This window comes from Nylanderia fulva, unplaced genomic scaffold (genome assembly GCF_048542155.1).
Source record: "Nylanderia fulva isolate GAGA-0341 unplaced genomic scaffold, ASM4854215v1 Scaffold115, whole genome shotgun sequence".
NCBI classification, from domain to species: domain Eukaryota; kingdom Metazoa; phylum Arthropoda; class Insecta; order Hymenoptera; family Formicidae; genus Nylanderia; species Nylanderia fulva.
Window position 1 is genome coordinate 276,188 of NW_028189355.1, and position 16,239 is coordinate 292,426.

The window sequence follows — 16,239 nt, forward strand, 5'->3', positions numbered from 1 at the left end:
ACAATTATTTTTCTGTCTATCTTCGTTTATCATTGTCTAAATATATTTAATGTTTGTTATATTTGAGCGATTTCAAATAGCCTCTCTCGAATTCCGTCCTCTCTCCCGTCCGAACTCCCCCCTCTACCCCCTGACGATCTGAGCGAGTCGATTATCGCCGTCGCGGAAATTTTCGGGATACTTTGCTGATTATAAAGGTCATTTATCGATTTGGAAATTTCAGAGTGGCGCGAATCTCGCGCCTGGCGCCCAACCAAACATATTTTTTTGTGTTTACGAGAATTTCCCGCTTTCCGCGCCGAAGGTGTGCCGTCGGCCACTTACATCGGCCCTATTTCCCGGATCCTTTTCGATCCGACGGACAATATAAAATCAACGGTTACAGTATATATAAATGTATGTATGTATAGGGTGTCCTGCAACTGATGTCCACAGTGAAACTTATATTTGTATTCTTGAGATCATTCTAAAAATAAACATGATTTTGAAATTTTCAAGATTTTCTCCATCTATAAATTTTTTGCGATATTCTAATGAATCTAATGATACCCCCCTTATTCTTATTCAACATTTATGGGGTTCAATTTTTATAAAATTTTTTTACATAAATAAATATATATACAGGGTATCTCATAATTCGCGAATCACCTTTCATGGGCAGATAGAGCGTGTTAAACTGAATAGAAAATTCATGTATTATTTTGCGATATTTGCAATAATTATTGAGTTATTTATTAAAATATCTAAACGAATAAGCAGGTAGAAAGCATTATTTGATTGAGAGGCGGTGTTATGCAGCGAGCGCCGACCAATGTAATGGCGCCGAAAAGTAAGATGATACTTTTGATACTAAGCGGCATATAACAAATAAGTCATCCGACATGCACACCGAGTCCGGCCTACTGCTTTCTACCCGCTCATTTGTTTAGATATTTTAGTTAATAACTCAATAATTATTGCGAATATCGCAAAATGATACAGGACTTTTCTATTCAGTTTAACACGCTCTATCTGCCCATAAAAGGTGATTCGCAAATTATGGGACACCCTGTATATATATATATATATATATATATATATAATTTCGAAAAATAATGATTTCTGAAAAATAAAGCAGTCACTTGCTTATTTTAAATAGTTATTAGTAATAGAAATACTATAGTAGTAATAAATAGTAGTTACAATAGTATAATAGTAGTAATAATAGTTATAAAGTTGCAGTAGTAACAAAAAAAGATATTTTATATCAGAGACGATAATATTTGCTTGCTAATTGTTTCTAAAATATTTTCTCCCAGAACGATTTGCATGTGCGCGTTCTAGTTATTAAAAAAAATATATTTTATATCAGAGACGATATATTCGTCTGCTAGTTACTTTTAAAAATATCTTTTCCCAGAACGATTCGCATGTGCGTTTTGGTTATTAAAAAAAGATATTTTATATCAGAGACGATATATTTGCCTGCTAATTGTTTCTAAAATATCTTCTCCCAAAACGATTTGCATGTGCGTTCTGGTTATTTAAACAAAGATATTTTATACCAGAGACGATATATTTGTCTGCTAGTTGCTTCTAAAAATATCTACTCCCAGAACGATTTGCATGTGCGTTCTGGTTATTAAAGTTAGTATCCAATTGTTAGTACCTACGATGCAATGCCTGGAGTCAAATTCAAATACAGGTACGTGTAGTAAAAATGTCGAATTTTGCGAAGATAACAATCATTTTGTTATCTGAAGAATAGCCCTCTAGATATAAATCGTATCCAGGAAAGCATGCGCTCAAGGGCGTCGCATTGTCGACTCTTCTCATATGTGGAATGAACTTCAAAGATCATTCAATAATCATATGCAAGAAATTGACTGCCAATTTAAAAATTGGAAACTCATAAAAACTAAAACCGAAGGCCAAAAGGAAAATGGTTCTAGGAGTAGGCACATATAAGAATACTAGCAATGAATCCATCGATTTTCAAAAATCGGTGGAATTATTCTCAGATACGATGGATTCTAAAGTTAGTATTCAAAAAGTGTCGCCTTTTCCTAAATAATAAAAATTTATCAAATCAATAATTTGTTATATTTCAATACATATTGTTGCAAAAAGTTCAATGCAAATGTCTCGTTTGCTATAATCGGATAGACGAAAAAAAAAACATTTTGTGGCTGCGTTCTCACGGGAATGGGCGATGGAGGGGCCCATTTTATCCTCGATATTTAAAAAAATATTATATAATATTTTTTTATTATTGAGTTACATATAATTATCAATATAATTACTTATTATTCACATATGTGTGTATGAATATATTTACTGACCATTCACATGTGTGTATAAATATATTTATTGAGTGTTCTAAATAAAACGTTACAATTTTTTATTTCTAAAAGTATAATTTTTAGAAAATAATGCTGCAAATAAAAGTTCCAGTATTTCAACAGAGATATACATACTTTGATGTTACAGAAATGTTTGCAGAAGGCAATTTTCAATATCATTAGTTAACTTGATTATTTGATATTGATTAGTCTAATAATAAGTATTTATTCTTATAGTTAAGTATATATATATATATATAATGTTAGATTATGTAAAATATCTCATAAACCGTTCAATTATTGACTTTTACCCTGTATGCAGAATATGTTACAAGGAATCAATTTACATAAATACTTATTATTAGACTAATCAATATCAAATAATCAAGTTAACTAATGATATTGAAAATTGCCTTCTGCAAACATTTCTGTAACATCAAAGTATGTATATCTCTGTTGAAATACTGGAACTTTTATTTGCAGCATTATTTTCTAACAATTATACTTTTAGAAATAAAAAATTGTAACGTTTTATTTAGAACACTCAGTAAATATATTTATACACACACATGTGAATGCTCAGTAAATATATTCATACACACACATGTAAATGATAAGTAATTATATTCATACATACATATGTAAATGATATATATATTATATATATAAGAATTGCATGTAAATATATAAGCAAAAAAAAAACAAATATATATATATATAATATTATTGTGTTCAAACTATGTGATAAAGATAGACACAATTATATATATATATGTATGTTTTACTGTCATTGACACGCTTAGATAAAAACGCGTGTGCGAGATGATTCAACAGTAAAAATATATTATGTTGTCTAAAAAAATATAATATGTTGAACACAATAAAATTGTTTTTTTTTTGACATGCATGTAAATTTTTAATATATGGAAACTGCCGATAATAGCGAAATTAAAATTGTCAGTAATTATCGACAATTTTAGTTCCGCTTAGATGAGGGCGCTAACCCGTCGGAGTTCGGCCAACGCTCCGGCATCCCCTTAATTGGAGATGCATTTAAAACCCGAGTGTCTTCAATGTTTATATCAGACACATTGCTATAAAATTTAATAAATTATGATTTATTTTACACAAATACTAAATATAGTATATAATAAATTATTCAGTTTTATATTTTAGATTCATTTATCTTTTTGAAAGACAATGGTCATTGAGGAAACTCATTGATTCGTAATGAGACGATTTTGGGATTGTATCTTTTCTTGCAGAGTACATATGTAGAGGGGTACATGTGAAAGTTTTATCTATACCTCTATTATCTCAGGGAATGAATCAATGAGGGCCACCATACCTGTTGGAATGTTTTCTGTATCATCTTCAATTAATTGGAGATGAATTTAAGGGTCGGCAGGCGACCCAGGCAAACTCCGAATTGACGGAGGCCTCACACGGTGACAACGCGAAACTCCGGTTTCTGTGTTGCCAATGCTGAGAAACCAATTCTCGGGTTTTATGTAGTGGCGCATGTCTGTAGACGTACATACACCATTGCATTGCTCACACGGACGCACCGTAGAGAAACAAGGACCGATAATCACGTGTTATCCTTGTTCCTCTATTGTGCCGGTTAATACAGCTAGTTCTACAATATGTTGTATGTCGCAGTCGGATGTCGGAACGTAAGCAATTGTCCAATGAGGAAATTTCTTTTTCGAAAACAAAATTTCCGCATAGGACAATCGCTTACGTTCCGACATCTGACTGCGACATACGATGTATTGTAGAACGGTCCTACGGCCTGAAAATGTTTTCTGGCTTTTTGTAGCAGAAGGCAGTAACGTAGCAAGGGTAATAAGCACTCACTTTTTGTAAATTGTATATATGCTTATGCACATATGTGTGTATATATAAGCAAATATTATCAAAAATTACATATATGTTTCCAAATTGTACAGTGATACATAATAATAATAAAATAATAATTTGAAGAGTAAAGTAATGTACAGAATGTAAGACACGGGCGCTTATTAGGCTTGGCAATTGATTGCTTTTTTTACTTTATATTTTTTCATCGCAACTTTACACATTGTCAGCGCGATAGAGACAATAAGGAGAAAACGACTATCAATTCTAGCACTGACGAGGTAACAGTACCTCGTCAGTAATTCTAGTCTGTTGTAGAACATATCGTAAATTTATAGACTAATAAATATATGTATTAATTACTTTTCAATTATATTGATATTAATATCTGTTATATAAATAAGTATGAAAGAAAAATATATAATGGCTGAGTGCAAAAGTGTTCAGTCTGTCATCGTGAAAACTCGGGTTCAAATCTATCGATACCAACATTTTTTCTTTTTTAATATGTTGGAACATATAAAATTTATTAAAAATATATTTTTTTGTAAAGACAAAACTAAAGAATTCTTAAAATATAGAAAATATTGGATTAAAGATGATCCCTTTAATTCAGGACTCACACAGTTTTAACAGCGTTGTGACAGAAAATTTGCAATAATTTATGTAAGATAACACGATGACACGAAAAAACAAGAAATTTTATATCCTTCAGTTTGCATTTTTTAGCCTAATGACTCAGTTCCGAAGTCTTGTATTTTAAATTTTATTGTTTGTTTTAAAATAATGTAATATAAATTATAAATAATAACTGAAGAAGTCGACCAGACTGGCAATGATTTATTTAATGTTTAATCTACATACGATGTTTCGACCATCAATGCGGTCCTTCTCAAGTAAATCTACGAATATTAATCACAATAAAAATTAAAATTAAAAAATACAATTACAACGCATATAAGAACAAAGAATAAATTAATTAAAAATTAAAAAATATAATTACAACGCGTATAAAAACAAAGAATAAATTAATAAAAGTAAATTGCGTTACCAAAAAGAGATACGAAATTTGAATCACATTCATAAGACGGGCGTGAATAATTTAAAACTATTGCAGACTGGCTTCATTTCAACAATCGTTTCATAGAACATTGCAGAAAGCACCAATCTACAGATAGAGCATCAAAACGATGTTAACTGCTCGAAACCAAATTAAGTACTGACAGTAAAAACCACCAAAGTAAGACACCAAAGTTAAATTACAGTAACAAAGTCAAATAAATAAATACAATCAAATAGAGTCAAGAACACGATCATAAATCCCACTGAAATTCTCCGTATTTTTTGTAAATTAATAATGTTTAAATGCTTTTTGATGTAAAACATCTCTGCAATTTCTCTTTTTCTTGTATGTTTTTCATAATGTAGTATTTTCGGAGAATCCCAACGAAAATCATGGTCATTAGAAGTATGATGCAGACTGATCACAGAATAAGATGAACTATCTTTTTTGACGTTATTACGATGTTCTTTTAGTCGTGTCTCTAAATAACGCTTCGTCTGTCCAATGTATATAGAATTACAATCAGCACATTCAATTTTATAGACCACCTCCGTTCGTTTTAGAATGTCAAGCCCATCTTTGCCTCTTTTAATAAGTGTGTCTAATTTTTTAGGGATCGTGTATATTACATCACACCCGTTTTTATTAATGCACCGTGCAATATTCTCACTAAAACCTTTTATGTACGGTAAGACAACGAGGATCAAGAACGAGGATCAAACAAATTATGGTCTTGTGAGTTAAGATTACTACAAAAATAAGAGAATTCATCCTTTTCTTGACATTTCTATTAACAAAAGAAGGAGGGTAACAATTATTTAATAAGATCTTTTTAACAATATCAATATTTTCATCGTGGAACTTAGGATCAGACAATAAGATAGCCCTATCGACAAGACCTGTAATCACGTTAAGTTTGTATCGAGTTGGATGGCTAGATAAAGAATTGATGTAACGGCCCGAGAAAGTAGGTTTTCGGAACCAATTAGTGGTCAATCTGCCCTTAAGTCTGCAAACGCTAGTGTCCAAAAAACACAATGAATTATTTTTCTCAAGTTCATACGTAAATTTTAGACGTGAATAAAAACTATTAAATACACTAAGCATATGTTCGACTTTGTCTTTCGGAATAATACAATAGTAAAAATATCATCCACATATCTGAAATAACATAGAGGTTCAAAATCCAACTGACCTAAATAAAATGACTAAATCCTTCATAACATTGTCGGCAAGAATTGGAGACAAAGGAGAACCCATCGGAGGGCCAAAAACTTGTTCATAAAACTTTTTATTAAAAACAAAACAAGTCGACTCCATCAACGTGTTAATCGCGTATAAAAATTGTGGAAGAGTAAAATTCATCAATTGTGAGATCCTATCCCATCTTTTCTCTATTATACTATCTTTAGATGTGGATTATTCCGGCTAAACGGTTAGCCCTATGAAAAAATTATTGCGACAATTGTTTTTACACAATATTAGAATTTGGCCACTTTGACCTCCCGTACCTCCAAAACTAGCCCTATGCTCAACTTCAAATTTTTCAGGGATTAATGTCCCATCATATAACATTGTTTGGCATACAATTCGATTTGAATTTCGAGATCCGCAAAACAGGCTTAAAAACCGCTGTTTTTAGGGTCACTCTTTGTGGAGGCCTCTCTTTTGTAGAGATCCCTTGGCTTCAGCCCCTGTTGCCTCCCCTAAATTCGGTCCTGTCAATTATTAGATTAATTTTCATCTTGTCTGTTCTCATTAACAATATTTGAAAAACATGTATTTAAAGATAAATTAACATTTAACATTTAATATTTAATATTTAAAATTAAATACTTATGAATTAATTTATAAAAATCAACTCAGCAACTGAAATATTTATGAGATTAGTAATTATTAGTAAATATACAACATTATAATAAATAATTAAAATAATAACTCACTATACAATTGTACAAACTAAATGATCTCTATTTGTTTAAAAGTGATAGTATTTTGCATATGTAAATGTTATTAGACATACACTGTATTACACAATAATACGCGCACGTGTTTACTCCATCCATCCATCCGTGGATAAAAGGAAGAAACGCGTAACGATCGAACCTAAAAAAATTATTTGAGGCGAAAAAACTAAAAATAAAAAATTTCCGGTTCGAGTAATAATTGTACCAGATTTTTTAGATATACAAGCACGTAATAATTATACCAGATTTTTTAGATATATGTACAAGCGGGTATATATAAAAAAGGGGATGATGTACCTGTGCTCGCTCGCAACCCCTAATACTAGTCGGAGTGATGTACAGCGTCTCGAGAGTGGGGTGCATACTTATTGGGGATCACATTAGCTCATGTGTTCACTTACACATGGAACGCGTGTGTGTCGGTTACCTACCTATGGTTTATCAGTTTACCATTTGTTGCGCTTCGAGGTGCGAAGGGCGCAAGTCAGCCAAGAGTTCGGGCCATCAGGATAGAGACGGAAACTTTTTTTTTCGACTCGGTCAGTCACGCGATCGCTAGCGTACGATTCGCACGTCGCGCGGCTGGAGTACGCCGCGAGTTTTACTGATCATCAACAGTCGGTCGGTTACTGTATCGAGTGCATAGTGCATCGAACTAGAACGCGATTGTGCTTTCATTTCTAAGCGAATACGAAAGAAAATCGGGTGTAATATAACCGGTGCTAGTGGCTCGAAAAAATGCTCGAACAGTGAGTGGAAACCTCGCTTTCTTGACAAGGTTGGTATTATCAAGGAAAGAAACCTTGTCGAAATCTTCCTGCAATTATGCACGTCGCAACAGAATAGTGAGATTACGCACGCATGCACGCATAAAATATTGTATATGCCATTATTGAGCTTAGAACAGTAGAAAGTATCCATAACTGTAAAGATATAAAAAGATGATTCATCGTTTTACGAGTTTTAAACGTAAGATTGCTTCAATTCAGTATTGGAATTTATTTGCAACTTTTGGCCAGATTTCTTGATATACGCTTACTGTTCCTCTCTTATACTCCTCACATCTTAGCAACGCGTCGCCAACTCTCGTAACTAACAAAAGAAGCGCGATACTTTGTTGATATTTGAAAATTTTTGCTATTTAAATATTGCGCTATTATATTTTTATATGCACATTTCTGAAACTAAATATGTTGCTTCTTGATTACGAGAGGCTGGCGACGCGTTACTAAAGCGCGAGGAGTAAGAGGGAAACAGTAGGCGTATGTCAAGAAATTTGGCCGAAAGTTGCAAATAAATCCCAGCACTGCTTCAATTAATATATCATGATTATCTGTTACGCGATATTATTTATTAAATATACACTAAAAAAAGGCTTGGTTGTAAGAATCCAATCTTAATAAAAGTTACGAATTACTTTGGTGAAATAGTTTTAACGTATAGATAAATTATGACGAAATAATTTGTGTCACGTTAATAAATAATTCTAGCAAAATTTGATACGGCTTGGTTAATATTACCAAAGTTTGATGATTGTTATTAAATAACGATAAATGAAATTAAACAATTCGATAAGTATAAACTAATAGTTTATTAATAATTATCAAATTGTTTGGAAAATATTATCAAACTACGTGTGATAATTTTAACAAAATAACGTAGTAAATATAAAGATATTGTTTATTAATAATATTAAATTATTTAATAAATATTATTAAACTGTATGATAAGTATAATCATATAATTTGTAAATATAAACGGATTTTTTATTAATTATTATCAATTATTTGATAAATATTATAAAATCAGAGATAATTTTAACGAAATAATTTTGTAACTATTAACAAATTTTTTATTAATAATAAGAATATTTTCAAGTCAACTCCTTAATTTTAAAACCACAACCTACACTTCATTTCTCTCGACCAATAGAGCCAAACGCAATGTTATTGCGACAATTAAGAAAGAAAGAAAATTTGGAAACTAAGGAATTTGAATCCTATGGTTGGGATCTCAGAAATTCCCCTCGTTCCTTCTCTTAACATCCCCTATAATCGATACAGTACAGCAATAACATCGCGTTTGGCTCTATTGGTCGAGAGAAATGAAGTGTAAGTTGTGGTTTTAATTTTTTTATTATATAGTACATATATTACTATATGATTTCAATATAAAATAGTCTATACTTAATTTAGGTACATTATTTTGTAAAAACTATTTTACTCTACAAATTGCTATGCAAGAAGATTTTATACAATTTTATATATGTTTTGACTCAGATTTATTTATAAAGACAAATAAAGTATATTTTATCTGTTTATTTGAAAAAAGTATTTTTAATTTATTAATTATTTACTTTCTCAAATAAATGGGCATAAAATATTGTACTTTAGTTGAGTTTATAAATAACTCTGTTGGTTGCACAAACACACACACACACACACACATACACAAAACATACATAAGTTCTTCTAAAATCTTTTCTTATAGCATTTTGAAACATTTTATTATAGAATACAAAATTAGCAAATTAGTTTAATGAAATAATGTAACTGTTATTAAATCATTAAATATTTTATATTTCAATTACTATAATGAAAAATGATAAACATTTAATCAAATATTTCAATGAATTAAGTAATTTAATTAATTAATTAATTTTTTCGAACATTAAATAATGCATAAACTTATAATAAATTGTTAGTTCTTTATACATAAAATCATATTATAAAAGTATTTATTATCTCCCAACTAGTACAGAATACAGTACAGTTATATAAGTTATGCAAAATACATAGTTTTTAAATATTAAATACTGAAATAAGTTACAATCGGCTCGATATATTTCGACTATCAATTTAAGCCAGGCATATTTTCAGATACCGTTAGCCAAAAATAGTAGAGAGGTTACCGCATTTAGTGTTCCAGGAATGGGATTATATCATTTTACGCGAATGCTATATGGTCTTACGGGGGTTTCGGCTACATTCCAACGTTTATTAGACCGGTTAATAGGCCCCGAAATGGAACCTCACGCGTTCGCGTACCTGGACGATATCGTAATAGTCACGCCTACGTTCGAAGAGCATATGGTCTGGTTAAAGAAAGTTTTAGACAAGATAGTTACCGCCGGACTTACCGTTAACCCGGACAAATGCGAATTTTGTCGCTCTCAGGTGCGCTATTTAGGATTTATTGTGCAACGAGAGGGCCTTACCGTGGATCCCGAAAAGACGCGACTGATCCTGGAATATCCCGCGCCGCGAAATATCAAGCAGTTAAGGAGGTTTATGGGAATGTCATCTTGGTACCGTCGTTTTATACCGTAATTCGCGACGCTCAGCGAGCCCATAACGCGTCTTTTGAAGAAGGGCAGGCGCTGGGAATGGGGGGATGATCAGGATCGCGCCTTTCGACAGATACGAAAGCATTTAGTTACCGCTCTGACATTGGCTTGTCCAAATTTTGAGATACCGTTCATACTACAGACAGACGCGAGTTCGATGGGATTGGGCGTGGTGTTAACGCAAACAATAGACGGGGAGGAGAGAGTGATAGCGTTCGCGAGTAGAGCACTGGCAGATCCTGAAACGAGATACACGGTTACCGAAAAAGAATGTTTAGCGAAAAATGGGCAGATCGTATGCGGAAGTTACAGTCGTTGCGCGAATGGGTAATAGAGAATTTGAATAAGGCATACGAGAAACAGGCCTCCCACTATAATTTACGTAGACGAGATAGAAGGTTTCGGGTGGGAGACCTTGTATTAAAGCGACAACATATTTTATCGTCCGCTGCAGATAAAATAGCAGCGAAACTGGCTCACAAATTTCAGGGACCCTATAAGATAGCGCGGGTGATTTCTCCAGTTGTGTATGAATTAGCACAATTGGACGGGACGCCCGCAGGCAAATTACATATTCAGGACGTCAAGGCTTATCATGTTCCGGTTACCGATTTATAGATGCCGCGCAAGTGTTATGGGCGAGTGGAGGCCCGGAACCACCTCGGGAATTTTTGGAGACGTCATCCCGAGGTCGTGGCGTTTATTGAGCACCACGACGAAAAGTTTTGGCTAGATCTGGAAAATACGGCCAGGCAGGTCCAAGCGGCCATCTACACCACCGAGGGGGCGGTGGTGCGCGAATTCCCGGAAACGCGGGATACTCCGGCCCAGACGCCAAGTGAGCCTCGCCGAGAACCGGAGACGCGAACGCCGCCAGCACCGCGGACGACGGAGCGGGCAACATCCCCGGGGAGGACACCGAGGGTGCGCTTCAGGCGAGTGCAGCGCAATCGGTCCCCCCGGGGGGCACCGATCCGCGAGCTGCAGCGTGAGTGCTAGAATTGTGGAAACCAGGCCCACGCGTACCCGGCCTGTCCTCTAGGGCGGGTCCACGATTTTTGTTACGGGTGCGGATGGCAGAACGTAACTTTGCGCCGATGCCCCCGCTGCGGCCCGAACTATCGCAGGACAGAGCCGTGTATGGCCAGGAGGGGACCGCGAGCACCCCGATTGCAGTCGCCGACGCGGGACGAGTGGCCGTGGGCCCGCGACACAGACGGGCAATCCTTCTAGGGACATCGCAAGGGCCGCGGATTGAGGCGGGAGCCATAGCGAGAACCCCAAAAATTTTTTTTGATTTTGTTACCGCCTTTTTTCTTTTCTTTTTCTTTTCTTTTCGTTTTTTTTTCCTTTTCTTATTTTTTCTTATCATTTTGTGTTTGTTTTTTTTTGTCTTCCCACGAATATTTTTTTGTTATGTTGACGGTGACCCCTGAGGATCTGTAGGAGGGGTGAATAAACCCGTATTACTAGTTATACGAGACAATTTTTCTTCATTCTCCTTTCCTTATCCCTCACATCGCGAGGTCGCGGAGCGGCTCATGCGAAGTTCGAGCGCGGACGCGGAAAGTATGTCGTGATGTTGCTGTCGGGGCAGTTGGGGAGAGAAGAGGCAGAATACCGTTTCCCGTAAGTTGAGAATTTGACAGAACGTCTGCCGGAGAGGCGGCAGGTGAAGGGTCTACAGCGAGACCTCCTCGGTCCTCCCCTTAGACGGAGAGCTAGCTACATGGGGTGCGACATGCCTCGGTGCATGAAATATTTTACCTGGAAAAGGTTCGATTGCTACCAGCGAAGCGAAAGCCCGACCATCAGAAGGCGCGCTTATCCTTATATGTAAGTTCGAGATTAATTTAGATATGGAATTTAGTAATCTTAAACCAAGAGATACAGTTCCGAAGAATTAATTTTTCGCGCTTGGCTCTATTGGCCGATTTAAAATATCATATATTATTCTTAATATTATTATGTTTATTGTTCTGGTGATGCTGTCCACTCTTCGTCTTCTGAAGATTCTTCGTCTGACTCTTCTTCGTACACATCTTCTAAGCATTCCATATTTGCCGGTGTATTATATTATCTTCATTTAAAGTAGAAAAAGACTCGGTAATGATCATTTCTAGAGATTTTCTATTAAAAATTTTGATATTTTTTTTAGGTCTGGGTCTTATACTTATAATAAGTGGATCAGAGCTTAATAACAGTTTGTTAAGTACATCCATATTGCAGTCCTGTCTTGAAAACTTTCTAGCATAATTCAATCTATACAAGTGAGAATGCTTATTTCTTGATTCTGCTGCCTCTTCGGATAACTGACCTATCGGTAGTAAAGCATGTTCGATAACGACAGCTCCATGTATTAAAATTTTATGTAGGGTAGGGGTCATAAGATGCCCAAATGCAATTTTTTATTAATTTTCTAGGATATAATCTATAATTATAAACCTGTATGAATATCTATAAAACTACTATCCGCAAGAATCCGCAACTTTTTTTTGTTAAGTACAATAGAATCTATATTCTTTCTAATCTTGTACGTAAAATTATCCAATAACATTCATAACAATAACAAAATAATTCGAAAAACATTAATTTAATAACAAAAAATATGTTATTTTGCATAACTTGTTACTAAATAGTATTACATGGAAAATGTATTAATTTAAATCATGCATACCTTCTTTTGAATGATTTATAATGAATAATTCAACACCATTTGCTAAAAAAATTAGTGAAAAAACACTGTAGATTGCACGCAAAAAGATCTAGTAGAATAAGTGAAGTAAGCGCGTTACTTGCAATCATCGTCTTTCAATTAACTTCGTTACGCATCTCCTTTCTGTAACTCAAAAAACAAGTGCGATCTAATGTTCGGCATGTATTCGACTCCCGTAAAAAACAAAAAGTATGTGTATAAATGCAACTTTTGAAAATTGACTTATGGCCAAGTTTTTATAGTCAATACTCCTACGTGCGACGATGGCATTCAATACGAACGCGGGAATTTCGCTGAGGACCCACCAGCAACGTGAGAATTTTGCTGAGAATGCGTATATATCACGAGATAATCTCCGAAATGCTTCCCACGTCTTACAATTAGTATATCTTAATACTGTTTTAATATATAATTTTATTACAATCTATCTTATTTATTGCAGGTTCGTGCGCTTAACAGCAAGGGGGAGCGACCCCAATGCCAGTCAGAAAGGGTCTCCTCACTCCACAAAATACTTTCTTGAATACCAGCGCGACTCGTTTCGATAAAACCCGTAAGTTCTTTTCTTCTGTTATACTAGTATGCCGTTAAATTTGCATGTTAATTTAATATTAAGCAAAATGAATATTGATGGAAAAAACTTAGAAGGCTAAACATTAGATTTTATTAGAGTTTCTTTATGTCTCCCTCTATTAATTTCTTAATTTATTAAATTAAAAGTACACTTTTTTTATTCATTCTATAATTCGCCATTTAATTTGTCTTTATAAATCGGGAGAGTTTTACTTGCACTTTTTTTCAAAGTCAAAAAACTGGTCGAGAAGCTGGATAGTAGAATCGACCCTTTATTTTGTTTTAGCTTTGATCTCTATATGCGAGGGGTGCGCTCTTCTATATGTTCTCTTCGCATGTTGCTAGGCAACTTGCTAGGAATACGAGAAATGATATTCAAAACGCGTTTTGATTTTTGTTCGTGTCGATGCACGAAAAGATAAACTACAATGAGAAATTTAATGCGCAAAATTATTAATATTTATATTATGGTATGTGATTTTTATTTATAAACAGCAACACGTTAGAAATAAATTTGGCTCGGCAATTCCGTGTTCATCCGCTTGTGCAGACATGTAAATCTTTTCGAACGATATAATTCTTTTTTTAAATTATTAATAATTGTTACAATAAAGACATGAAAAAAAATGATTAATAAATATTATTTTTATTGAAAATACTTTTTATATGTTTTATAAACAAATTATATTGTATGTCTAATATATGTCAAATTATATATATGTCTAATATATAAAATAATAGTTTTATAAAGTATTAAATAAATAATAATCCTTAAGGTTGCCAGTAATAATTAATAAAAAACCACTCCTCAATGTTTAAAGTCGACCAGACTGGCAATAATTTATCATAAATAATTATTTGAAATACAACAACGTTTCGGCTGTCATTGCAGCCCTTTTCAAGTACATCAAATTTAAAACAGTAAATCAACTTCTATGCAAACTACCGACAATGTTAACGCTTGTTTTGATGAACAATGCAAGACTGACAGAAGTAAGCACATATTAAATAGATGTTAACTGTTCGCAAGAATCTTAGTCACATTCAAATAATTATTTATAATAAATTATTGCCAGTCTGGTCGACTTTAAACATTGAGGAGTGGTTTTTTATAAAGTATTAACTTAACTAATATGTTGAATTATATTATTTATTATAAATTGAAAAAGCATTAAAAGAAAACTATTGTATAATCAAAAGAAATATAATAAATGTAACTTTTATCTCAGAATCACAGAATGTAATAATAGAAAATGCAAATACGTGGCTTCATTCATGAGTTCTTGAAAAATAACAGGACCAATATACAATAGAATTTTACGATATTCTGTAACTTTAAATGCACGATATTTAGATATATTAATTGGTTTTCTTGCAAACTCTCTGGAACATAATTGTTTGACAATCTCTGATCTAGAAATAATTTTTATTGAAGAAGCTGAGAGTTTTGCAGAAGAAGCGTATTTACTATCAATAATAGCAAGACATAGTTTTTCTATTACACCAATACAAACTAAATGCATGTAATCAAAAGAGCTCGGGCCACAGCATTAGCAATAAAACAACGAAGTTAGCCGAATGTTAGCTCTTTTTCATTAAAAATAATTCCATTTTTTCATTTTTAATACATTATCAACAAATGATTTTAGTAAATCTACTGCACTTGTAGGTTTCGACAATCTTTTCCTAATACCTACGGCTTCTGACTTACTTTGATCAAGATTAGCGACTTTAATTTGTATAAGCTACAATTGCATATAACTTGCATTATATGTATAGAGATACACATCTATATGAAAATCAATTTCTATAATAGATTATAAAGAATCATATTCAAAGAAGTTCTTTTTAGAATTGATATAATTTTCTCTTCAAAACTTAAATGCAAATAATGTCCTCTAGCAATTTCATCGACACAACATGAGGTGCGAGAAGTTTTTAAAATTGTGGATCACTCGGAAGATTTGAAAAACAAGGATAAGTTTTAAGAAGTTTTAAAATCTTCAGTAATGTCTTCAGACTCCTTTAGATTCTCGTTTATAGCAATCGGATCGAAATTATTGTTTAAATTATCAAATTTATCAGTTATATTACAGTTTGTTATAAAGGAAGAATCATCAAGATTCACAGTTAAAAATTCTTGCATACAGAAAAATTAGGTGGATTATTCAATTTAGTAATACTGTTCCTTTCCACAGATTTATCTTTATCAAGATCAGATCTTTCGTTCATTATTTCTTGATACGAATTGAACGTTTTAGTTTTCGTTTGTATCCTTTTGAAACATCATATAAAAGTTTGTGAGAACGCATTTTACACAACTTATACATTTTGTGACTTCAAATATACTAATTTTATTTTATTCTTTTTGATTGTAGCATTAATATTATTAA

The 16,239-nt window shown here is 33.3% G+C and overlaps 1 protein-coding gene across 1 annotated transcript in view; it reads left to right on the forward strand.

The window, feature by feature from the left end:
* The window catches only part of LOC146724815 (uncharacterized), an 86,411-nt gene that overhangs the window by 11,756 nt on the left and 58,416 nt on the right, over nt 1-16,239 (forward strand). Inside the window, exon 2 of the mRNA XM_085489233.1 lies at nt 13,716-13,826. Coding sequence (XP_085345359.1) covers nt 13,751-13,826 — 76 coding nt within the window. The 5' untranslated portion in view covers nt 13,716-13,750. The remainder of the gene's footprint in view (nt 1-13,715; nt 13,827-16,239) is intronic.